Source organism: Solanum stenotomum, chromosome 3, assembly GCF_019186545.1.
Source record: "Solanum stenotomum isolate F172 chromosome 3, ASM1918654v1, whole genome shotgun sequence".
Lineage (NCBI taxonomy): Eukaryota > Viridiplantae > Streptophyta > Magnoliopsida > Solanales > Solanaceae > Solanum > Solanum stenotomum.
This window is the reverse complement of record NC_064284.1, coordinates 11,397,153-11,423,373: the sequence shown is the minus strand read 5'-3', so window position 1 is coordinate 11,423,373 and position 26,221 is coordinate 11,397,153. Positions and strand designations below refer to the sequence as shown.

The 26,221-nt window shown below is 32.5% G+C and overlaps 2 protein-coding genes across 8 annotated transcripts in view; both read right to left on the bottom strand.

Annotated features, from left to right (window-relative positions):
• LOC125859582 (putative cysteine-rich receptor-like protein kinase 9) overlaps positions 1–8,821 on the bottom strand; it is a 21,024-nt gene extending 12,203 nt beyond the window's left edge. The window contains exons 1-4 of one of the 7 annotated variants that reach the window (XM_049539357.1): positions 8,053–8,821; positions 7,968–7,998; positions 5,094–5,216; positions 4,735–4,802 (exon numbers count right to left, since the gene is read on the bottom strand). In XM_049539357.1, the coding sequence (XP_049395314.1) occupies positions 4,735–4,802; positions 5,094–5,216; positions 7,968–7,998; positions 8,053–8,811 (981 nt within the window). In that variant the 5' untranslated portion in view covers positions 8,812–8,821. Of the gene's footprint in view, positions 1–4,734; positions 4,803–5,093; positions 5,217–7,593; positions 7,886–7,967 lie in introns of those variants that run through there. The other 6 variants (XM_049539354.1, XM_049539360.1, XM_049539358.1 and 3 more) reach the window with 6 other exon arrangements.
• Positions 8,822–12,905: 4,084 nt separating this feature from the next.
• Positions 12,906–24,274, bottom strand: LOC125860718 (cysteine-rich receptor-like protein kinase 10). The gene is made up of 7 exons (XM_049540735.1): positions 23,464–24,274; positions 14,297–14,430; positions 14,053–14,238; positions 13,763–13,970; positions 13,441–13,678; positions 13,185–13,344; positions 12,906–13,130 (listed from the first exon to the last, which is right to left on the bottom strand). The coding sequence occupies exons 1-7, from the start codon at positions 24,272–24,274 to the stop codon at positions 12,906–12,908; spliced, it is 1,962 nt and encodes a 653-aa protein (XP_049396692.1).
• Positions 24,275–26,221: the final 1,947 nt, after the last annotated feature.

The window sequence follows — 26,221 nt, the reverse complement described above, 5'->3', positions numbered from 1 at the left end:
ATATAAATAGATACATAAAATAATACTAGATACCTATAACAAATACATGAAATTAATGCTAGATACTTCTATGATACATATGAATGTACTTGCAGGACACTCATGTATCTAAGTGTTTAGTTTGTTGGATACATCATATATTGATATAAACACATCAAATTAATGAATTTATTATTTTAAGAGTAATAATTTGAAATTAATCAAATTGCATTGCCAAGATATACATATTTTTATCTTATATTAATAATATTAATGAATTTACTATTTCAAAGAATAATAAAATGAAATTAATCATCTATGTATTTTGAAAATCCTCAATTACTCCTCTAATTAAGGAAATCAGTTCCAACCAATTAATTTAAATAAATAAATTTTGTATCTTAATTTTAAAATTCGACAGATACTGCATGTATCTTATGGATTTAGACTCATGTATCCTAAACATAAAATATGGTACAGGAAGTAATATTTGAAACAATTGAGAATCGTAATAATTAAGACCTAAACTAGTTGAATTTATGTGATTTGCCTTTTTTTTAATCAGACTAAAAAAAATAAAATTAGAACAAATAAATTAAAATAAAGATGTACTCAGTAATTACCTTCGTCTGTGTGCCCCTGTTCAGGTGATGATGATGGTGTTCCCATTCTCCCCGTCAGGATTTTTGAATTGATAGCTTAAATAGACATTCGCGTGGTACATATTTAGGGATTACATACCACGCACCCTCCAGCGTGACAATCTTCCGTTGATGGATCTGATATACACTGCACCATGGCATACAACTTCTGATCGAGACAACGATAATAGTGTAATTTCATCAAAACTTTAAGCATATATTTCAGATCATTTGTAGCTTTGTGTGCTATAAACGATCCGATAGTAAGATAGAGACGGTTAAGAAGTCTCATATCGATAGAGGGTGGGAAATTGGTCTCCTTATATGATCTTGAACAAACTTCTCTCATGAGAGATTCTTCTTGTCGGATCGCACCAAATAATCGCCTGTTATTATTTGAGCGTCTATATATGCAGTTTTGGCAATCTCTTTCGATGAACTTTATCGTCGTCGGTTTCTCCTACACTTGGTTTTGCATTGTACATTAATATGATTTTTGATCCTCTTCCTAACTCCTCTTGTTATAGCTATAATATGATGCTCCATCATCTTTAAATATATAGATGTCGTCCGTATAAATATGACTTGGTCAATAGGAAACCACTTATTCCTTTCTCCACTCAATATACCAATCAGTCAAAGTTATATATAACTAGGGGTATATCAACTCTAAATAACAAAGTTAAGGAGTATTTCGACCTTTTTCCTTTTATTAATTACTAGCAAGTTTTTTCTCGTCTAACAACTCATGTCCTAGCTACTTCGTTATATATAAAAGATTATACACGAGTTCACACAAGATATTACATATTTAGGGATCAAATGCTTATATATCAAGTTGATTTTCTGTGCCTTGGTCGCTCTTCCAGTCTTTTGTTTAGGTTGTTAGACGGAGAAAATGATCAAAATGATCTTTTTAACGCATGAATAAGAAAAGAGTCTGATATACCCCATTATTTAGAGTTGAGGGGCATAAAATGCGTTTGTATTATTATTATTGTTTTACTGTTATATTAAGGACTCACACATATCTCTTTTTTTCTAATGGAAGTAAAAAAGAATAATTTTAATTTTTTTTTTTAAAAAAATATAATCTGTATAGGGGTATGTTTAATCATCCTCACACGTCTTATTTTTTTGACTTTTTTTGTTTCAACGACTAATTTAAATTTATTATTTTGATGGTCAAATTTATTTATGTTTCACTAATTTTCTTGTAAAATTTATTATAGATGTGCCAATTTTTTTTACAAATACAAAAACTAAATTACAATACAGTCACGAGAAAATAGTTTTAAATTATAGTATAGCCACACAAAACTAGTTTTAAATTATTTTCTTTATACTAAAGAATAACTTATGTATAAAAAGATTAAAATATATTTTGAACTCTCCTAAAAGGATCATATATACCTTGAACTCTCCTAAAATGTTTTTAATGTATAACAAATGTATTCATTTTGGTCTGTCATATATTCATATAAATAATTGAAATGATTCTTAAAGTTTAACAAAAAGTGTTCATTTCGGTTTATCTTAAACTTAATAAATTAATAAGAAAAAAATGTTAAATTTAACTTTGAACCCAACATGCTAACAAAATTTACCATTATTGTCTTCTTTTTAACTTTAAATAAAAAACCTCATAAAATTTAACACCATTTTCTCCTACAAAATTAATTATTTTTCCCTCTCCTAAAATATTATACCAATTTCTTTTTATAAAAATTATGTTTTTTAAATTTTATTATATCACCCATATGTCTTTAAACAAACAAGCATGGCAAACTCTAGAAGAAAAGGGTGAAAGTGGCAGAGGACACCGTCACGTTAGCCTAACTAAGAGGTTGGTGGGGCCGTGGGGGATTCCGGATTTCATATAAAGCTTTAAATGAAACATTAAATTCACAACCAATCTATGATTTGATTGAATGGTAAAATTAGTCGGAGATAATATTTCAAATGGTTATTTAATTATGAGTTTTTTTCTTAAAAAGTCACTGAATTTTAATTTTAACTCAAAAATCACTCAAGTAAGTGTTTTTTTTTTTATAGAAAATCATAAAACTTTGATTATTAACTCAAAAGTCACTCAACTAGAAGTGTTTTACTTTACTATTTAATTTATTTTTTCATTAATATTTACTAACATAAAATTAATTATTAAACAAATTTTAAGAAATAAATAGATATTCATTTAAATAATTTAGTAAGTGATGACATAAAATGACTACTCGATTTGTATCTAATTATTTATTTATTTTTTGATAAAAAATAAGAAACCAAGAAGAAAGATAAGGAAATGATGGACTCTGTTGTGATCTTTAAGCTAATCTGCTTTTGAAATCATATTAATCCAAATAACTAAAAATTGTTTGCAATTTGAGGGGTGAATAGTTTGGCAGTAGCGAAATGTTTGCTAGTAAAATATCTTTTTATTTTTAGAAGTAAAAATTTTTATGTTAGTAAATTTTAATGGAAAATCAATTAAATAGGTTGATTGACTTTGTAAATAAAACACTCATAGTTGAATGACTTTGTAAGTAAAACAATCATTGTTAAGGGACTTGTTAAAAATTAAAGTTCAATGACTTTTTAAAAAAAGAATTCATAATTGAGTGACTTTTTGAGGGAAAAAAATTTTCATAATTGAGTGACTTTCTAAGTAAATATTCTATAGTTGAGTGACCATCTGAGATATTATCTCAATTAATTAGATGCACAAACTTGAAAGAAAACTTGGAAAGTATTAGAACAATATTAAGAAGTCGTGTATGTTCTTCCCCCTTATGGATTGCAAACATCAAGAGCATGAGGTGAGTTCTAGTCGTCATAAATCTAAATCCGATAGTTCAGAAAGGTCATGTACAACCTTCTCTTGAGGTGAACAATGTTGAGCATCTGAAATAGGATGCAAGAGCATTTTTGAATGCAAAGAAGGATGGAAACCAAATGACTAAATTATTTTCTACAAAAGAATTGGCTTCAACTAATTTGAATGTTGGCAAGATTATGGAAAATACTGCCGTTGAAGTTCATATTAATTCTACTAATTTGATCGATGAGTCAATTATCGAATTGAGGCAACAATTATCTCAAAATAGAGTTGTTACAAGTGAGAAATCCAACTTAGCTATTGTTGTAGCTACTCAACTTTCTTCTTGACTTTTATATTTTTGCATTATATATCTAAGCATTCTCATTTCTAGTATCATCATAAAATATATGAAGTTTTATGGTGATCTAAAATACCTAATTTTCTCTAGTTCTTGTTTTCTTCACGTTTGTTAATTAGTAGAGGTTCTTTACTTTATTAGTATTTGATAACGTAAGTCCTAGGCCCCCTTGTTTGTAATTGATTATTCGTAAGATTTTTTTTATATATTTTTAGTAAAACAATGCTAAATACTCTGTCTAGTAATATAAATCGCCAAAAAGAAAAAGAAAAAGAAAGAAGAAGTAAGGAACAAAACAGATTGGGACAGGTTAAAGCTTATATAAGTATAGGAATGACAAGCGGTTGCGCGGCAAACCCATGTAAATTCCTACGTAAAAATCCTCCGAGACAAATTATCCTTCAAATCTTGTTTTGCTTTGAGGGTGAGAATTTTATAAAGAAAAAAATGATTTTTTTTTTTCAAGTCATTGAAAAATTAGAGACTATGCGGAAGACGAGAGGAAGATGTTGGGATAGTAAACAGAGATCCTAGTAAACATCATTCACTTTCAACCTTAAGATTGTGAGTTCGAGTCAAATCTTAGAGCTGCCAAGAAGAATAAAAAAGAAAAAGATTATGCAGAAAACCAAATAATTATGTTTGTTAATGAAACACCTTCAGTAGTTGTTTGAGTTGTTGCAACTCCATGAAGAATTTCATAAAAATGTCACTAGATAAATCTGGATACCTTAGAATTTTCCTGCGGATTAATAAAATATTTTCTCTCTCGTTGCCTGCAGATATTTCTATCAAAAATAATATTTCCCACAGGTAATATATTCTAAAAAAATTCATTTCTGTACGAAAATCTCTAGTTATTTTATGCGAAAAAAATTAACATGGGAAAAATAGAGATTTATTGTGATTCATAGCCAATCAGTACAAGTATATAATATTTAAAATTCACCAAGTAAGTTTCCTTCCATGTCAAGCAACTGAAGTAGTCGTCCCCTTTCCCTCCTCTCTGCAAAGATTCAACTTTATATAGGTTAGATGAAACATCAAATAGTTTAAGTTTGACCAAGAATTTGCTCATAAAATCTTCAAAATTTTTGAAATGAAATTTATATATATGTAAACTACGTAAAAAGTAATACAAGTCACAATAATTGACAATTCAAAATATTTAAAAGATATATGAAAAATTAACGATAAAAAATAGACTTGTTTGAATCTCGAAATTTAAAATATGTTGCATAAATTGAGACATGAAATATTGTTTTCTTTTAAACCAATAATATTAATTTTATGTTACCTCTCTCAGCTCTTCTTCTACTTCTTTTCTTAAGGTAAAGGCAAGATCCTGTCAATACAACGGCCAGCAGTGCTATAACACCTGTGACGATACAAATAACCGTGGTATTCCAAGTAATTTCCCCTGAAAACACAAAATAGCTTGTCAAAGATTAATATTTTAAAAGTTTTTTTTCTTTCTAAAAATGAAGAGAAGTGCTCAAAACATTGCTTCTAAATTTAGCATAAATTATTAGTTTCATTCTCAAATCATTGACAGCCTTCAAAACATCATTTTACCTGACTAACTAAATTTAAATACACCAATCTTGCAACATGAATGAAATACACCTCTAAATTTTCATCAGGAGTGTTTTCATCACTTCTTTTGACTTTTTATTAAGTGTCACATATTCTACCAGAGTTTGAAACCACTTGTTATATCATGTGACAGTTTAAAGATATATGTGAGTGTATTTATTTACGCGAAGTTCATAAATGTTTTCACTTTTCAATAATTCTCTCTTAGAAAAATGATCTTTTTGAAGTAATTAGTTTAATGTGAAAGACGCGGGAATATATGAGGCCTCCATATATTGATTCTATGGGAAAATTGTTTTTTTTTCTTCCATTTGACTTCATAAACAACCTCCTAGAAGTAAAATCACTACAGGCAACTTAACGAGTACTTTTTCAGTTTCAATTTGTTTGTGCGATTAATTTTTTATTTGACACAGTTCAAGAAAATAAATAAAATTTTAAAATTCTATAATTTTAAATTAAAGATAGGTAGAATAAGAGATGAATATAGGATTTCTAGTACATGAGTGCACTAATAAAAAAATGTATTAAGAGGGAATTGAACCCTAGATAATATTTATACCAAATTTTAAAAATATATACATAAATACCTAATTTTACTGAAATCACAGATTCACATAACTTATTTTAGCATCTGAATTAGCCCCTATGTGGAGTATAATAAATTAAAATGCTCTTTGATTTTGAAACATTAAAGTTTTAAACATATCTCCTAGAAAGTTAAAATTAAAGAGTAATAAAAAGGAGGATGATTTTTATGTTAAGTTTGCCACACGAAGGCTTGAAGCTCAAGCGTAGAGATAGAGATAGAGAATTGGGAAAATATTTTCCTTTTCAAAATTATAGTGCTAGATCAATGATTATCTCTCTAACTAACTCAATAACCACCTCTAATCAGTTAATTAAACAACTAACTAATACTGATTTTAGCACAGAACTAATGTTGTAACTTTTTCAAATAGACTAAAAGGTGGAATGACCTTGGAGACCCATGTATTTTGCTTTATTTGTCAGTTGAACCCTCTAACTCATCACTTTGCTAACCAAACCCTAGAATTCATCAGAACACAATATTTTAAATCCCCTTTGACCATTGACCAAACTTATGTGATATTAATATTGGTGAGTTGGAAATAAGCGTGATTACACGCGCTTGAAAGCAAGTTAAAACAATATTTTACTTTAAAAAAAATCAATTTAAATAAAAAAAAAGATTCATCTTCTTTAACCCTCCTTCACCCACTCACCCACCCATCCAGGGGCGGATTTACGTAGGACGAAGGGGGTTCATCCGAACCCCCTTCGTCGAAAAATTACACTATATATATAAGATTAAAATTTTAATATACGTGTATATATATAGTACTGAACCCCCTGAACATACACCAAAGGCATAGCTCAATGGCGTTGGGGGTTCAGGAAATTGCTCTACTGCACGCGAGGTCGCGTGTTCGAATCCGGGCAGAGGCATTTCTTTTATCAGCTTATATTTTAGGCGTTTAATTTATTTAAAAATATAATAATGCAATCAGAAAATGATGTTTAGTTCCAAAAAATTAAAACGCTGATTGGGAATTTAGGATTTATTAGTTTAATCCCTAATTATAAAGTCAAATATTAAAAAACCCTTTTCTTCTTGATTCGACAGTTTAATCCGACCCGTTTATATCCGATTCGACCCGTTTAATTTATTTGTGGATATTATTTACGTGATTAATTTTTTTTTTGAACCCCTTGATGAAAATCCTCCCTCCGCCACTGCACCCATCCACGACTTTCTTCTTCTCCACCAACCCTCTCTCCTCTACCCCTCACCACAATTCATCTTTCTCCAGCCCATTCTTCTTTCTCCTGACATTCACTCTTCTCGGCCTCTTTTTTTTTTTATATACAAATCGGTAGCCTCAACTTCTTCTAAAATTTTCGTTTTTAAGGTTTGAAAAATATTATAGTATCATTATTTTATTAGATGGTTTCAACGAGGAGATGTGGATAATGTGAAGGATGATTGTGACTATTGAAAATTTTAAAACTCCATTGATAAGCTTCAAAAAGCTTAAAAAATAATAAATGGATCTTGTGAATTTGTAAAATTAATTAAAAAAAATTGATTGGGGTTCATTGAGTTTGTGTTGGTGAACTTGTAGTTGAATTTACAAGTTAGATCGAGAAGAATTTGATCTAATGGGTATGGATTTATTGCTCAATTTGTGACCAAATATGAAGAAGATGACTATTTGAAAAGTTTAAGAAACTAAAAATTGATCTATTTGATTTTTTATTTTTTTTAGCACTTAATTGCATACGTGACACTAAAAAATGATGTGGAATTCCACGTGTAATCGCGTCCATTACACACACACTGACCAGAGGAGAAAAGAACTTAAAATGTTGTGTTCTGTTGGGTTTAAGGGTCTAGTTGGTAAAGTGATAAGTGTGAGGGTTCAACTGACAAACGGAGCCAAATACAAGAGTCTCTTAGGTCATTCCACCCTAAAAAGAAAAGTAATCAAGACAAATAAATTGAAACAGAAATAGTAAACGAGAAAATCTTATATATATTTTGAATAATTACCTTGGTCTTTGTCCCCCGGTGTGGGTGATGGTGGTGGTGGTGCTCCCATTCCCCCTTCATCTTTGCCTCCCGATGTGGGTGATGGCGGTGGTGGTGCTCCCGTTCTCCCTTCCTCAGGATTTTTGAATTGATAGCTTAAATGACAGCTTTCATGTACAACTCTACATTCACGTGGTACAGATTTAGGGATTACAGACCGCGCACCCTTCAGGCAAGCACGGCAATCTTCCGCTGACAAATCTGGTATACACTGCACCATGCCATACAACTTCTGAGATAACGACAACGGTGTAATTTCATCAAAACTTTCAGCATATTTGAGATCATTTGTAGCTTTAGGGGTGAGATTATCAAACATTGCATCTGAAATCCCTTTAACTTGTTTCATCCATGAAAAGCTTTGATCTGAGTTATACACGATCCAATAATAAGACGAGACATTAAACGTGGACGCAAAATTAGGTATACTAGAATAGCGTATCAAACACTGATCATACAATATAGTTGCTTGTTTCTTAAGCGGACATTCACGCTGGATCCGCTCACTTGCCACATCTATGCAGTTTTGGCAGTCTTTAGGTGCAACGTCTCCTCTACAGAGATACAATCCATGAACTCTATCGTCATCGTTTTCACCTACACTGGGTTTTGCATAAATGGAATTGCTAGCATTATTGTACAATAATCTGTACAACAATCGGTTAAGATTGAACTGAAATTTGCTTCCTTGTGCATAATCACTGGTTGTATTTGGACAATAGCTTGCCATGTAAGTGATCTCTTCAGGTTTGATGCACACAAGGATGTTTGAGAGAACAAACAAGCATATTAGTATCGAATTCATTTTTGATTTTGGATCCGCTTCCTAATTTCTGAGATAAGTATACTTAGTTTGGCTTGTGAATTTGATTTATAGATGAAATATATATGATACTCCATCCGTCTCAAAATTCTTGCAGCTTTCCAGGAAGTTTCCTTCCTAATTCTATTTATTATTGCTATATATATAGTACTCCCTCCGTTTAAAAAAGAATGACCTCTTTCTTTTTTTGGTAACGTTTTCATTTCAACTTTCCACATGGCATATTTAAGGCCACAAGATTAAAGGATAATTTTGTACATTTAACATAACTTTAATTTAGGACTACAAGATTCAAAAGTCTTTTTTATTTTCTTAAACTTTGTGTCAAGTCAAACTAGGTCATTCTTCGTGAAACGGAGGGAGTAGCAAGTTTTGAATTTCTTCGACTTAACGACTAGGGAAAGAACTAATAGGCCCTTTAGCCTTAATTGTGTTTACATGCCCTTGTGGAAAAACCTTACACAGTTATTGCAAGTAAATTACATTAGACAGATATTTAGGGATCAGTGTAACAAAATAACTAACATATAGAGTGAAATTTCACAAGCGGGAATTGGGGAGGATAGAATGTACAAAGATCTTAATATTATCTCGTGGAGGTAGAGAGATTATTTCCAAAAAACCCTCAACTCAAGTGTAGGAAATTTAGGTATACAAAATGAGTCAATAAAGAAAATATAGCAAGTAAGAAAAATATTATGATAATCGAAACACACTAAACAATATATTAGGATAGACTATTGTAAACAATAATAAACAATGAGAAATATCAAAAATAAGAACTACAATAATACAATTAGTACAATAACAATGACAAACACCGACCACCTTAAAATTGTGTTTGCTTTTAAAATAAAAAATAAGACATGGCCATTAATTTTTCATTCATCACCATTTTTCCCTCTTTCAGTTGATGACCGACTATTATATAAGTGTTGACCATTATCACGTGGGCGTAACATCTTACTGGAGGAATAATCATAGAAGTGATCCTTTCCCACTTCGATCGATAGTTTTTCCTATTCGAAATGGTTTGAATCGGTGGCATTTTATTTTCCACATAAAATAAGATTATTTGATAATCAATTAATATCATCCAAATAATGCTTGGTCCATTTTTTGATTCATTTTATTTGTTTCCTCGGTTTCTTTTTTACTTGTTATGTTCTAAGAAAATAGTAATAATTAATATTGCGATGTTATCACACTATTTTTATTATTTATCAATTGATGTTTAGGTTATGTCTTGAAAATGATTTGAGAAATAAGTAATTAATGCTAGGGTAAAAAAAAAAAAAATTAAAAATTATCCTTTTCTTATATGTGAAAATGCCAAATAAAAATAAAAATTTATTTTTGAAATAGTGAACAAGTAAAAATTATCAAATATTGTCATTAATTGATCTGCATCAATTTTATATAAAAAAAGCTTGGTGAAATGAGAGATATAATGAATATATAATTTGGTCTTTGTTTCTGATAATTCATCTCCTTTAGTTCTAATCTCCTTTGAATGCTTTCTCCACTCTAGTTCTGATAATTCATCTCCTTTCAATATGTCCAATAACTTGCAAGACCAAAAGTCTCCAATTATGAATAATTACATACTCTCTCTATTTCATATGAATTGAATTTATGAGGCAATGCATATTTATTAAAAAAATATTTAAAGACATAATTTAAATCATATTTTCCAATATTATCCTTTGTAAAAATTATAAATATAACTTTGTAGGTAGTGCAATTTATCTTCTAGAAAATATCAAAGAAAAAGACAAATATGAAGAAAAAAAATTCAAACATCTATCTTGAACTTTAAATAATTTAAAGACTCAAAATTTCAATTAATATGAAATAAAGGTAGTACCAAACACAAAAACATAATGTCTTTTTTTTTCCGACAGTCTCAACATCATCATTGAGAGTCACAAATTCACTAGCCAATTATAGTCAAAGTTCAAAATGAAAGATCCTCAAACGCTTCGAAAATCAATAAAAAGAAAATTAGATTGAATAAATATGGCAAAATATTAGTCCATGGGACAAGAAAGTCCGTGAAATTAAAGTTGGTTGTTGAAGAGTATTAATTGGTGTGTAGGGGACTCATCCATGGCTTATTTTCTCTTTGCCCAATTAGCTTTCTATTCTTGATGGTCAAGAAATCCAATGTACCGTAGAGAATACATTTGATCAAATTACCTTTATATCTATATTATGTGATATACAAAGATAAACAAGAACAAAGTTTTCCCCATTTTTCTTCTGTGTTATTTACTTGTGGCCATAGGCTGCTGAGCACACAGTGGTAGAATCAGAATTTTCGTGGCCATAGGCTAGCTGTTGAGTATGCAGTAGCTGAGTCAGGGTTTTCATTAAAGAGTTTTAATGTTTGTAGTAAAAAATAATTATGAAGCTGGTAGGGCTTGGACACACAATACCTACACTAAACTTTTAACTTGTGTCAAGAGGTGTCAATATATATATTAAATCAAAATTTGACTTTTATATACAATATAATTTCTAATGAATGAGTGTTGCTTGACACCTCTTGAACAAGGTGCATGGCTTCACTGAGCACGGGCCAATATAATAAAATTGAAAATTTAACTATCCTAGGAAGTTAAGAACAATTAAATAAATCTTCATAATTAAGTATAAATATGTTTATATATAATCTGTTTACTTATATATAATATAAATATGAGAGTATTTTAGAATATAATTATAATTTATATATTTCCCTTGAACTTTTCGATCTAAATCTTTTTTTTAAGATCTTTCATTAAGTTTTGAGAATTTATTATCCAACACTACTTATTTCTAGTACCAAGTACTAATAATAAAATGAATTCTTAGAAATTTATCCTTGATCGATCAAGGGCAGAGAGGGGTTGGTTAATATTTTTAATTAAAAAGTTCACAAAATATTTAGTTCGGAATTCAATTTGTTCGTCCGATTATGATTATATATTACCTTGATACTGTTATAAAAAAATCATAAATTATAAATTCCTCGAAACGAAATTCCCGAGTAATTTCCTAGGTATATTAAAATTCCTAGTAAATTCCGAGACAACTTATTCTTCAAATTTTTAAATTAAAAAAGGTGAAATTTTCCCCTCTTTTTATCTTTTCAAGCTTTATATTTCACTTGATTGGAATTCCTAGTTTTTAATATACAACAAAAAGTGTTCATTTTGGTCTTTCATCCTAAACTTAATAAATTTATCAAAAAAAGGTGTTAAATTTAACTATAAAATGGCTAACAAAATTCATCATTATTGTCTTCTTTGTTAACTTTACAAAAAGAACTTCATAAAATCTTACACAATTTTCTCAAACAAAATTTATTATTTTCTCTTTTTTAAAATATTATTTCAGTTGCCTAATACATATTTTTGAATAAAGCAAGAGAAAATGCTCAAATAGTAATTTTTGTTTGAAAAAGTAAAGACAATAATGCTAGAGTACTTTCTTTGAAGCATTTCAGATTTACCGCTTTTATTATTTCCAATTGTAAGTTTTTGTAGGACGCCTTTTATTCTTTCGAATCCAATGGAAAAACTAATGTTAGTATAAATTGGTCACCATAACAATTAGTCGTCTTTGCTAGGGAGCCCTTTACCCCTGAAACTTCCCGACGTGACGAACACCGGATAAAAAACCTAAAAAACAAATAATTACAGAATAGTTAAAACTAGTACAATCCTTTTATTATTACCTACCAAATCCAATGTGGAACAACAATATAAGAATTAGCTATAACCAGATTACAAAAGTTTATTCAGTTTAAATCTCAATGTGTTATTATTTTATATATATATATATATATACGCGTATATCCTTTTTAGTATTGTAGTATGAACAAAACACCCAGCAGGAAATGTACACACATTAAATAGTGTGTGAGTTATTAATCTTGTATGATAATCTCTGCAATAACTTGTCTGCAAACTGAACGACCCACCCCTTGTGGAAGAATTGACGACCCTATAATGGTTATCGGGGTGATGGAATTGATAAAGTGACATCGTTAATGGAACACAGTTGATCATTAGATTGAGGCACAGCTGATCTCATGATAATTCGCCCAATAGAAAATGCAGGTTGTGGAAGTGTACTTGAGTATCGTTTTCCAGCATAATAACTACACAGGACATGGTAGGTCTATCTGCTGGATCTTGTTGAACGCAGAATAATCCGATATGGATGCATTTTGTTATCTCAGCTGTCACACAAGACCGCGATAAGCAAGGGTCCATCAGCTCTAATCCATGCTCTTCACGCCACAACATCCACGCCTGAATTTTGAAGATAGTGTTAGGATGCTTCATGCAAGTTGAAATTGACATAACCAAAAACAAAAAAAAATTAAGGAGACTCTGACCATATTCGTAAACATAGCTATTGTTCTTCCTTCCACTTACTATCTCAAGCAACAGAACACCAAAGCTGAAAACATCTGATTTAGTCGAAAAAAGTCCCTCCATAGCATACTCAGGGGCCATATATCCACTGCAAAAATGGCAGAAGTAAGAAATGGTTCTTAGCATCATTCATACAGTACAATGTTGTTTTAAATAGTACCAACAGATTTTTGCATCATTTTACTAGGTTCCAACAACTCTATTTGTATTGGCTTCTCGTTGATTTCCGCTAAACATCTTTGCCATTCCAAAGTCTGATATCTTGGGGTTCATATCTTTGTCCAGTAAAACATTGCTAGATTTTAGGTCCCTATGAATGATTCTTAGTCGAGAATCCTCGTGTAGAAACAGAATGCACTTTACTATTCCTTTAATAATGTGGAGACGTTGTCTCCAATCCAGAATCTCATTTTCTCTTGAATCTAGAAAAAGAAAGTATGTATGAAGTTAGTGAATTAATTGCTTCTTTGTAATATACTTATATGTGAAATAAGTAAAAGTCAAACCGAAGAGGAAGAAGTCCAGGCTTTTGTTGGGCATGAACTCATAAATAAGCAATGCTTCATTTCCCTCTAAGCAACAACCCACCCTCACGAGATTTCTGTGTTGTAATTTGGCCATTAAGACAACTTCATTCTTGAACTCTTTCAGTCCCTGACCGGACGTTCTAGCCAGCCTCTTTATTGCAATTGTTATGCCATTGGATAGTGTACCCTGGAATGTTATACACAACATAAGACTCCTCTAGCAACTACATTCACTATCATTGGTTATGACAAATGAAAGGAATTGTTACCTTGTACACAGGACCAAATCCACCTTCTCCGAGCTTGTTTTCTTCAGAAAAATTTTGTGTTGCCGCTCGAATGAGGTCTAGTTTTACAACTGGAAACTCACTGGATCTCCCCTGATTTTCTGAGCTAAAATCATCATTCTCATCAAGTGGTTCTCCCATCATGTGAAGCAATTGAATTTCTTGACTCTATTCAACTTTTGATTGGTTAGCTGAAACTACAACTATTTTCTTTTCAATTCAAAACACCAATATTTCTTTTACCTTTCTCTATTCTTCTTATTACAAGGTAAATGCAAGTTCCTGCCAGTAAAATAGCCAAAAGTGCTCGTATAACACATATAATGATACTAATAAGCTTTCTCTTTGAAGTATTTTTGCCTGAAAAAAAAAAAATAGTTGGTCAATTGAATGCTGAATTCAACCATTACCCTGTGAAATATTTAAGTGTGTGTGACGATCTTATCTACAAGTTGATATATGCACACTGATAATAGTGTTTTTGTTTGTTATATATGATCTTAGAAACCGATCGAGGTGTCTAACATGGATGTAAAATTAGGTATATTTGTGAACTCTCAAGAAGAAGATAGGTTGAAGAGCAATTCTGTTAGTCTAGAACATTCTTGGAGAAGAGAAGTAGAAATTTCATATGAACTTTATTAATTCCTCACTGTAGAGGATCTGTACCTATATATACAATTAAGAAAGGAATCTAATGTAACTACCTCTAACTAACTCTTTTCCATCTAATCCACTAACTTCTAGTATTTACATAATGACCCCTAGAATACTAAGTAACACCATCTTTAATACTCCCCCTCAAGTTGGTAGGAGTGAACAAATTCAATACTCCAAACTTGGACAACAAATACTCATGTTGAGACTTTCCTAGACCCTTAGTCAGTACATCAGCCTCTTGTTCTGTTGTATGTAAATACTCAGTTTTAACTAAACCATTCTGAATTTTCTCCCTTATAAAATGACAGTCCAACTCTATGTGCTTTGTTCTTTCATGTAGTACTGGATTTGTTGCAATCTGTCTAGCAGACTTACTATCAGTATAGATAGTAGCTGGAGTTACAATCTCTACGTGTAGTTCCTTAAACAACTTTGTTATCCATACCACTTCAGCTACTGCACTTGCCATGCTCTTGTACTCAGCTTCAGCTGAACTCCTAGAAATAGTACCTTGTTTCTTGGATTTCCATGATATTAGAGAGTCTCCCAGTTTAACCATGAATCCTGTAACAGACCTTCTGGTGTGTAAGCAAGCTCCCCAATCTGAATCACAATAGACCTTTAACTGTTTGTTATTTTTGCTGGAAAACAGTACACCAAGCCCTGCTTGGCCTTTGACATACTTCACCACCTTAATAGCAACATTGAGGTGTGACTGTTTTGGTTGATGTAGAAATTAGCTCAGAGTTTGTGTAGCAAAGGCTATGTCTGGCCTGGTGACATTGAGATACAATAACTTTCCTATTAGTCTTCTGTATACAGCTGGATCCTCCAGTAGTTTGTCTTATTTTCCTGTACCATTTATTTCATCATACTCTTTTGTAGTTAATTGAACATAAGGATCAATAGGTGTAGAAGCCGGTTTAGCCGCTCTAAGTCCAGCCTCAGAGATGATTTCAAGAGAGTATTTCCTTTTATGCATCACAATCCCTTCATGTGATCTAGCAAACTCAATGCCTAGAAAATATCTGAGATCTCCGAGGTCCTTCATCTTGAAGGTAGCTTGTAGAACTCTTTTAGTCTATTGAATAAGACTAAGATCATTGCCAGTAATCATTATATCATCAACATATACTAACAATATTACCAAAGATGTTCCAATTTTCTTGATGAACAAAGAGTAATATGCATGGCTTTGAACAAATCCCAATCTGATAAGAGCATCTGTTAGTTTCATATTCCATTGTCGAGGGGCTTGTTTCAATCCATATAGGGATTTAGTGAGCCTGTACACTGGTTTCTCCCCTTGCACAGTAAATCTCTTAGGTAGTTGAAACCCCTGAGGAAGAGTCATTTACACTTCATCAAAGAGGTCACCTTGAAGAAAAGCATTTGACACATCCATTTGGTGGACATGCCAACTCTCAACAACAGCCAAAGCCAACACACTTCTGATAGTAACCATCTTGACCACAGGTGAGAAAGTTTCTTGATAATCTAGACCCTCTCTTTGGTTGAACCCCTTAGCAACTAGCCTAACTTTGAACTTGTCTACCTCACCTGATGCATGATACTTAATTTTGAAGATCCATTTGCAGCCAATGGGTTTCTTATGAGAAGGTAATGGTACTACAGTCCAAGTCTGATGTGTTTCCAAAGCTGAGAGTTCAGCTTGCATTGCCTCAACCCACCTAGGATCCTGGCAGGCCTCTTCAAATGTAGCCGATTCTACCTCAGTACCAAAAGTAGATAGAAAGGCCTGATAAGAGGGAGACAATTTACCATACCCAACAACCTTGTCAATAGAATATAGGGGCTGGATAGGCTTGAGATGAGTTGACGCAACATAATCCTGCAACCATAAAAGGGCTTTTGAACTCCTTTGAGATCTCCTAACATAAGAACCCCTGGGAACTGACTCAGGAACCACTGTAGGCAGATCAATGACCTCATCTGATTGAACAACATCAGTGGAAGGTACACCATATAGTGGAGTAACATCAAATGGAATGTAGAAAGTTGGAAATAAGTGCCAGGCAGTGAAAGGAGAAGCTGCAAAGGGAAATGTGGATTCCCGAAACTCCACATCTCTGCTAAGAAAGAATTTCTTGTCCTTGAGATTGTAGAGAATATAACCTTTAGTAGTAGTACTGTAGCCCATGTGAACAGCCACCACACTTCTAGATTGAAACTTATCATGAATGTACATGTTCTTTGCAAAACACAAGCAACCTAAGACTCTCAAATGTTGAAGAGTAGGTTTGGAGTTGTGAAATACTTCATAAGGAGATTTTCCATGTAATATAGGAGTTGGCAACAAGTTAATGATGTAAGCTGCTGTGAGGACACAATTACCCCAAAACCTGATAGGGATATGACCTTGAAATCTGATTGCCCTGGCAATCTCAAGAATGTGTTTATGTTTTCTCTCAGCAATACCATTTTGCTAAGGTGTGTGAATACACGTCCTCTGATGAGTAATGCCTAAGCTGGTAAATAAGTTGTGACATTCAGCATTCACAAACTCAGATCCATTATCAGTCCTAATAGTTTTCACCATAGCATTGAAATGAGTTTTAACAAAAATGAGAAAGTTTTTCAAAACTACACAAACATCACTCTTTAGTTTTATTAGGAATATCCATAGCATTCTGGTACAATCATCTACTATAGTAACAAAAAATTTGTTGCCATCATAGGTAGGGGTGTTAAAAGGCCCCCAAACATCAATATGTAGTAATTGAAAAGAACATGTGGACACAGTAATACTGTTAGGAAAAGGAAGTCTATGTTGCTTGGCGAAAGGACAAATGGTGCAGCTGTGGAGATCTTTAGAGCATTGAGTAGGGGAAATAGCAAGTAGACGAGCCAGAACACTGGAAGAAGTGTGGCCTAGCCTTTGATGCCATAACAGTGACTGAGATTCTGTTGAAGAAGAAATGCCACCATGTGCTAAGTGAGAAGAGCATTGAGGGGTTGTTTTTATAGGTGAGTTGTGATTTAGCAGAAGGTAGAGTCCAGCATGCTCTCTACCAATCTCATTCACCTGCCCATTTGAGAGGTCTTGAATGACAACAAAGTCAAGAAAGAAACATACTGCACAATTAAGATCTTTGGTAAGTTGTGAAACTGACAGTAAATTGAATTTAAATTCAGGAACTAGGAGAACATTGTTGATTATGTCCTTAGGAGTTACTCGACAGGAGCCCGTATGTGTAATTAAAGTTGTTTCACCATTTGGCAACTGAACACTTCTAGGCTTATTATCAGGTAGTTGGTGTTTATTAGTAAGCATTTCTGAGTATGAAGTCATGTGATTTGTTGCCCCCGAATCTACAATCCAACCTGTATAAGTTGAATCTACTATGAGAGCAGTTACATTACCTGTTGAAGTGTAGTTTTCCTGAGCTAAATTAGCACTGGAATGTCTTGATGAGGATGTTGTTGCTTCAGTGCCTCCCTGAACATTAGACTGACCAAGCATATGTAGGATTTGATTATACTATTCATGTAACACAGTCATACCTTTGTGATAGTCAGTATGGTCATTGTGTCTAACACCTCTTTCATAATCAGACTGTTCAGTGTATCTAGAGCCTCTTCCATGTCCCTGAGTTCTTGGAACCATGGGATTTACTCCTCTGTTATAGTCTAGATCATCATCACTAATTGCATTATGAGCAGCTGGATATGACCTCCTATCATTAGAGGCTCTACCTCTCCTTTGGAAAGTGTTGTTAGGGCCTTTCTTCCTCTTTTCAAATCCAGATGGATACCCATGCAGCTGATAACAAATTGCTTGAGTATGACCTGTCCGTTTGCAGCAGTCACAGAATGCATTTTGATCATAGCTAGACTTTGGCCTAGGCACTGGGGCTGACATGTTACCAATAGTGAACATATCACTTAATTCAGAACAATTAGAACTACTGGCAGTTTGAGAGATGGTACGCTGGCTTTCTCTCTCAATCAAAAGTGAATAAGTCTTGTTCAGGGAAGGGAGAGGTACCATCATTAGAATTTGTCCTCTAGCTTGTTCATATGAATCATTCAACCCCATAAGAAACTGAAGCAGCTTCTGATTATGCACAAACTTCACAAACTCACTTGAATTCACACAGTCACAACTAGGAACAGGAGTTATGCTATCATATTCTACCCATATTTCACGCAATCTAGAGAAATATGCAGAGATCGAACTTGTACCTTGACTGATAGTTGCAATCTCTTTGTGCAATTGGAAGATGTGAGATCCATCGACTTTATCATAGCGTTCAGCCAGATCTTTCCATACAGCAGAAGCATTTGTAGAGTAGATGATCCCTCCAAGTAATTCCTTTGAAACGCAATTCATGATCCATGATAATACAACTGCATTGCAACGTTCCCACTGGTTCACCAAATTAGGGCCATATAACTCCTTTTTGCAAGAACCATCAAGAAATCCAAGTTTATTCCGACCTATAACTGCAATTTTTAACGCTCGACTCCATACAGAGAAATTATCGGCTCCAGTCAATTGAATTGAACTGAGCAAAACACCAGAATTATCAATGGTGTGTAAGAAGAGAGGATGATTATGACTCAACTTTTCTAGTAGCTCATTGTCAATGGTTGCCATGTTCTTGCTACTTCGAGTAGTTGAGGCAGAGATCCGATCACCGCTCTGATACCATGTGAACTCTCAAGAAGAAGATAGGTTGAAGAGCAATTCTGTTAGTCTAGAACGTTCTTGGAGAAGAGAAGTAGAAATTTCATATGAACTTTATTAATTCCTCACTGTAGAGGATCTGTACCTATATATACAATTAAGAAAGGAATCTAATGTAACTACCTCTAACTAACTTTTTTCCATCTAATCCACTAACTTCTAGTATTTACATAATGACCCCTAGAATACTAAGTAACACCATCTTTAATAATATTAGAATAGCGGACCAAACACTGATCATACCATATAATTGCCTGTTTGTTGAGCGGACATTCGCGTTTGATCCGCTCACTTGCCATGTCTATGCAGTTTTGGCAGTCTTTAGGTGCAATGTCTCCTCTACAGAGGAATACTCCATAAACTTTATCAGGGTCTTCTCCTTCACTGGCGCATTTATATAGATGTTATTGCCAACATTATTGTGTAGTGATCTGTACAGCAATAGGTTAAGATTTGATTGGAATCTGCTTCCTTCTGTATACTCATCGATCATCGAACAAGAGTGGTGTAAGGGCCTCATATGTGCTTTAACACACACACAAGCAGTGAGTGGAGCAACAAAATTAGAGTTAATGTTTTGGTACTGCACAAACACAAAACCTGAACTGATGCCATTCTTTACTAAAGTAACTTGCTGTGTGAATTATGTCTAAAGTAATCAAAATGATAGGAGCAGAAGATAACTCTGCTCGAAACTACAAGAAAACTCTATTTCTCTGATGGTTTAATGGAGAAATAAGTTCTTCGAAAATAAGGAAAATGATTTCTCATCCACACTCTGCAACGCACCTTTTTTTCGTTACTATTTGAGCAAATAAGGAAAAAGTTTTTTTTTTTCGAGCAAGCCTCTTATCTTTCAAGTCGAATACAAGAAAAAATAAGTAAGGACCCCACTTATTTTTCATGAACTTTTTTTCCACAAACATTTTCCTTCCCTCCTTCCTACCAAATACATGTTTAGAAAGTTATTTATGTATTAATTTTATATTATGTTTATTTTGTAAAAAGAGTAAAAATTATTCATTTATTAATTTTATACAATGTTTGGTTGTATTTTGTAATTCATATTAATTTTATATCATGTTTGGTTTGTAAATAGAATAAAAGTTAGTCATGTATTAATTTTATATAATGTTTGGTTGTATTTTTGTAATTCTACATAACTAATACTCACATAATTTATGAGGAAATTTATGTATAGTTTTATGTGAGGTAGAAGGTGGAATAAGTTATGAGGGTATTAATTATACATGGATTAAAATAATAAAATCACATATTTACCTCTATGTATGATTTTTTTTTCTCAAATTAATTATACAAAAATTACTACCTGGACTCAGAAATTTCTGGCTGATTAATTCTTATTATAATGGTAAGCAACAAGGTCTTTCAATCCAACAAAACTTGCCTCTTATTAGAAATGTTTGGTCATAACACGACTTTTAAAAAGCTCATTAAAAAAAAAACTGCTTTCGAAAAAGTTTTATTATTCTGTGTATTTTTTAAAATTATATATTATTTGTTCTTTAAAAAAAAAAAGAGTTGGAATCTTTCCATCAAATTAAATATTCAATAAACAATAATTTATGTCTTGTAATTTCTACCTAACTAAATACACAAATAATACCTACATAACTAATATTACTAAATAATAATTTATGTCTTGTAATTTCTACATAAATAATATTTGCATAATTAATATCTACATAACTAATACATGAATAGCTAAAATATGAGTAACTAATCCTGCATAAAATAATAGAGAAAAAAGCCCAAAATAGTCCCTTATATTTGGATTAAATCATCCTTCATTTCTCACATGAAGCAGTAATAGTCTCTCATATTTGCAATATTTGCCTATTTTTTAACATTGATTTTGTCCACAATTTTATTTATGGAATGTTCAACCATCTTTTGTATATTTAATAGAAACAATAAATTCATGTGAGAAAATGTGAAAGGAAGAGCACCTTGTTTTGTTCGGTAGAAATATTATTACAGCTAAGTTAAATTAAGAACACTTTGACATATGACGTTGCAAAAAAAGAAAAATTTATCCTATTACACATGAAAACGACGTGATGAACCTCTCGATTTTAGCTGTAATAATATTTTTGTTAAACAAAACAAGGTATTCATCCTCTCTCACATGGAGTTGTTATTTTTACTAAATATATGAAAAGACAATTGAACATTACATACATAAATTATGGATAAAATCAATATTAAAAAATAGGCAAAAGTTTAGGAAGGACCAAAAGTGCACAAATATTGCAAAATGAGAGATATTACTATTTTTTGTGAAAACTCAAGAATAACTTTGAGTCTTGACCCAAATATAAGAGACTATTTTGAGCTTTTTCTCTAAAATAATTCATAGGTTCCCCTATAACTTATTCATGTATTACGAATATCTACACAATTATAATCCGTAACGTTAACTAAACGACCCCTTAATAGTAACAAGTCCAAGGAATAATTGGTCTAACAAGTCTAGATTGAAAGTAGCATCACTAGGGAAAGAAGCAATAATAAGCGCATTAAATGTATGTGATCAATTAGGTGATAAATTTCTTCAAAGCTAATGAGAAATCAAGAACTTGTAGAATTTGTACTTTTTTCTATCTTAAAGATGCACGTAGTAATAATAGTATATATGCTTTTATAAATTCTTTGTAGTATTTCTTTTCTTGCTAAATTTATAGAGGTATATTTTAGTTTACACGTGTCTCAGTTTCTCTTTTCCTTGATGTGTTCATGAGCGACTCTATTACAAAGCTACTAAAACAATGGTTACATATTGTTAGATTGGAAGAGAAATAAAATATTTTTTTTTACCTTTTAATTTGGATACCATTGCAATTGAGAAGTAGAATAATTTTTAGTTATTCTTTTCTACGTGGGTACCTCTTTGTTGCCCTAATTATATCCTAATAACAACTAAGTAATATGGATTATATTTACTTTTTTCATTATTTCTTTTACTATTTTTAATCTCATATTATTAAATATTCTGAAGTCTAACCAAACCTCTAGTTGTGCACGCAAATTTTTTCATAAATGATTTCATAGGAGGTTTGTCCCAAAAATTGCAATTTAAGAGGAGAATGAATGATTTCCAGGGATTTTTCATCTATTTTCGATTATGTAGAGATCAAATATTTATTATCTAGGGAGTATATGTTTTTCATTGGGGTAGTTGACAGGTGGAAAAATTGTATAGTATACTATGTGTTTGTGAAAATTCTCAAATGAACTTTTTGGGCTAGGATGACTTGACTTTGATACTATGTGTTCCATATAATTAAGACTTTCAAGTAGGGTTGTTTATCTTCGGTTCGGTTTTGAGGATTTAGACATGCTAAACTGTTATAAAAAAAGACACCTCTTCTCTATGCGCCTTAGAAGGAGATTATTTATCTTTTTGATTTCAAACTTACTTTTGTTATCCTTTAATTTTTTTTGACCTTTTGGCTCACGTCTCCTTTTTAACAGACTTTAATGTGGATCACTTATGTATTTGGTAATTAAATATTACCTCGTCTCTCGTATTTGCCTACATTAAAATCTAATTACACAACCACTCACCCATTCAGCAATTAACCATCATCCAGCGTGATAAATTGTATTATCTGTTGTTATAGTGACATCACGATCATTGTATTTTTGGAAATTGGAAAATTTGGATTTATATGATCCACGTCCTGTATATTCATGGAAGTCATGGCGTCTACAGTCTATTCATGGAGAAATGGTATTTGATACATGCAGAGTGCACACTGATCATTCAGCCATAACTCCTATTGGTAAATGATTTTCTTTGAGGGTGTGTGTCAAAACTTAAACGACATTCGATATTGACCATGACATCATGTAGTATATGATTATGATTTAAAGGCTTTTAATGTGAGAAAAGGTGCCTTCAAATAGATTTTCTAGGAAATTTGGCTTTACAGCATGTAATTAACTCATACCTTCGTCTTCACTCCCCTGGCTGGTCGATGGCGGTACACTGCTCATACCTTTGTCTTCATTCCCCTGGCTTGCCGATGGCGGTACACTGGCATAGAAGAATGAATATAGCTCGTACCTTAAATTGCAGCTAGGAAGTAGTATCCTGACTCCACGTGGTACCTTGGCAATGTACAGAGAGAGGTTACGGATTCCAGAAAAAGCAGTTTTCAGGCAAGTGACACAATCTTCAGCTGACAAATCAGGTAGACACTGAACCATGCCATACAATACTTGAAACGAGATAGTTAAATCAGAATTTTCAGCATATTTCAGATTGGGATTGATGGTAATAGCTTGAGTGGTAAGATTATCAAACATTGCACTCAAATACTCCATAAATTGTTCTGGCTGTGAAACATTTTGTGCGTTGTACAGGATCTTAGAAAACGAGGTGTTTAACATGGACGCGAAATTAGGTATATTAGAATAGCGGACCAAACAGTCATCATACCATATGTTGCCCTGTTTATCGAGGGGACATTCGTGCAGGATCCTCTCACTTGCCACGTCTATGCATTTTTGGCAGTCTTTAGGTGCAACGTATCTTCTACAGAGGAATACTCCATGAACTTTATCAGGGTCTTCTCCTTCACTTACTTTTGTATAGATGGAATTTCCACCATTATTGTATAGTGATCTGTACAGCAATCGGCTAAGATTTGATTCGAATTTGCTTCTTTCTGTATAATTTTTGGACATTGAACAAGAGTGGTATAAGGGCGACATCTGTGCTTTGACACCCACAAGCAGTGAATGGAGCAACAAAATCAGAATTAATGTTTGCTTACTGCACAAACACAAAACCAGAACCGACGCCATTTTTGACTAAACTAACTTGCTGCTTAAAACTAATCTAAATGATATGAGCAGAAGTTGACTCTGAGCGTTACTATAAGGACTGGAGTCAACCGTTTGAAACTACAAGGAGAGACTATTTCTCTCATGATTTGTTGTTTTTTCTATCGAAGAAAATTGTTGCCAATCAAAATTTTTGAAAAATATTTTAATAGGGAAAAAAAAAATTCTTGAAAATATTATTTTTGAAAAATATTTTAATTGGGAAATAAATTTCTTGCTAATTATGTTCCAACACACCTTATATACAAATGCATTTAGAATGGAGAATTTTTTTTATCCCTTTCTCAGAGTTCTCACCTTTTTTCACTCACTTGATGAGTTAAACCCAAAATTTTAGAGTTGGAGTTGAAGGATATTTACTATCCAAACAACACCTCTTATCTGACAAATCGAATACGGAAAAAAAAGTAAAAACCAATTATTTTTTATGAAAAAGTTTTCCACAAAACATTTTCCTTCCTACCAAATACACTCGTCAATAGGCACTTGACAGTGACAAATTAAGGGTGTATTTGGTATGAAGGAGAATATTTTCCATGGAACATGTTTTCTTGAAAACAAATGGATTTCTAACTTATTTTTCCATGTTTGGTTGACACAAGTAGAAAATATTTTTTAATGTTTGATTGGTGATTCTAAAATCCGACCTTGAGATTTGACCCAGGTCCTAACTTGGACTTTTGACATGAAGATTTTTTCAAAAACAATGATGGTGTCGCGCAGGGGGAGGGCGGCGGCTTGGGGGTAGGGATGGCGTAAAAAATGAAATTTTTAAAATTTGAAATATTTTTCAAAGACGATTTTTAAAAAAATTAAAAAATATTGATGGGGGTGACCTAGGTAGGGGTAGGGGGTAGGGTGGGGTTGGCATTAAAAATGAAAAAACAATTAAATTTGAAATATTTTCCAAAAACACTTTTTTCTTAAAAATTTTTTTTGATGGGAATGGCCTAGGTGGGGTGGGGGTAGGGTTGGGGTAGGCAAAAAAATGAAAAAAAAAATTATTTGAAATATTTTCCAAAAACAATTTTATCTTAAAACCTTTTTTTGATTGGAATGGCCTAGGTGGGGTTGGGGGAGGGGAGGGGAGGGTAGGCGTGGAGTTGGCATAAAAAATGGTTTTTTTTTTAAATTTGAAATATTTTCCCAAAACATTTTTTTCTTAAAAATTTGTTTTGACGAGAATGGCCTAGATGGGAGGGGGGGGGGGGTAAAAATGAAAAACTTTTAAATTTGAAATAATTTTCAAAAACAATTTAAAAAAAAATTGACGGGGATGATCTGGGTGGGGGTGGCATAAAAAATTATTTTTTCTAAAATTTGAAACATTTCTCAAAAATATATTATTTAAAAAAAAAAAATGTTGACAGAGGTGGCGGGGGAGGGGGTTGACCTTGGTGGGGGTGGCAGGGGGAGTGATGTAAAAAAATTTAAATACTTTTCAAAAGCAATATTGGTGGGGGGGGGGGGGGGGGGGGGGGGGGGGGGGGGGGGGGGGGGGGGGGGGGGTTAGGGAGTAGGGGTGGTAGAGATTGGAAAAATCTTAAAATTTGAATTTATTTTCAAAAAGTATTTAAATTTTTAATTTTTTTGTTTAGGGAGGGGGGGGGGGGGGTTGGTTTAGTGGTAGAGATAACAAAATATATTTGAAATTTTAAGAAAAAATAAATATTTGATGAGTTAGAGTTTTAGCAAATGTTTTCCTTAATTTTGGAAGGGAAGTCATTTTCCTTAAATTTGACGAAAATGAGTTGATTTAAAAAATATTTTCCAAACATTTAAGGCCAACCAAACATGGGAAACTGGAAAACATTTTCTGGAAAATGTTTTTCACCATACCAAACACACCCTAAGTCTAGGAAGAATTGGTCTAACGAGTCGAGGCTGAAAGTAATAACACTGGGGAAG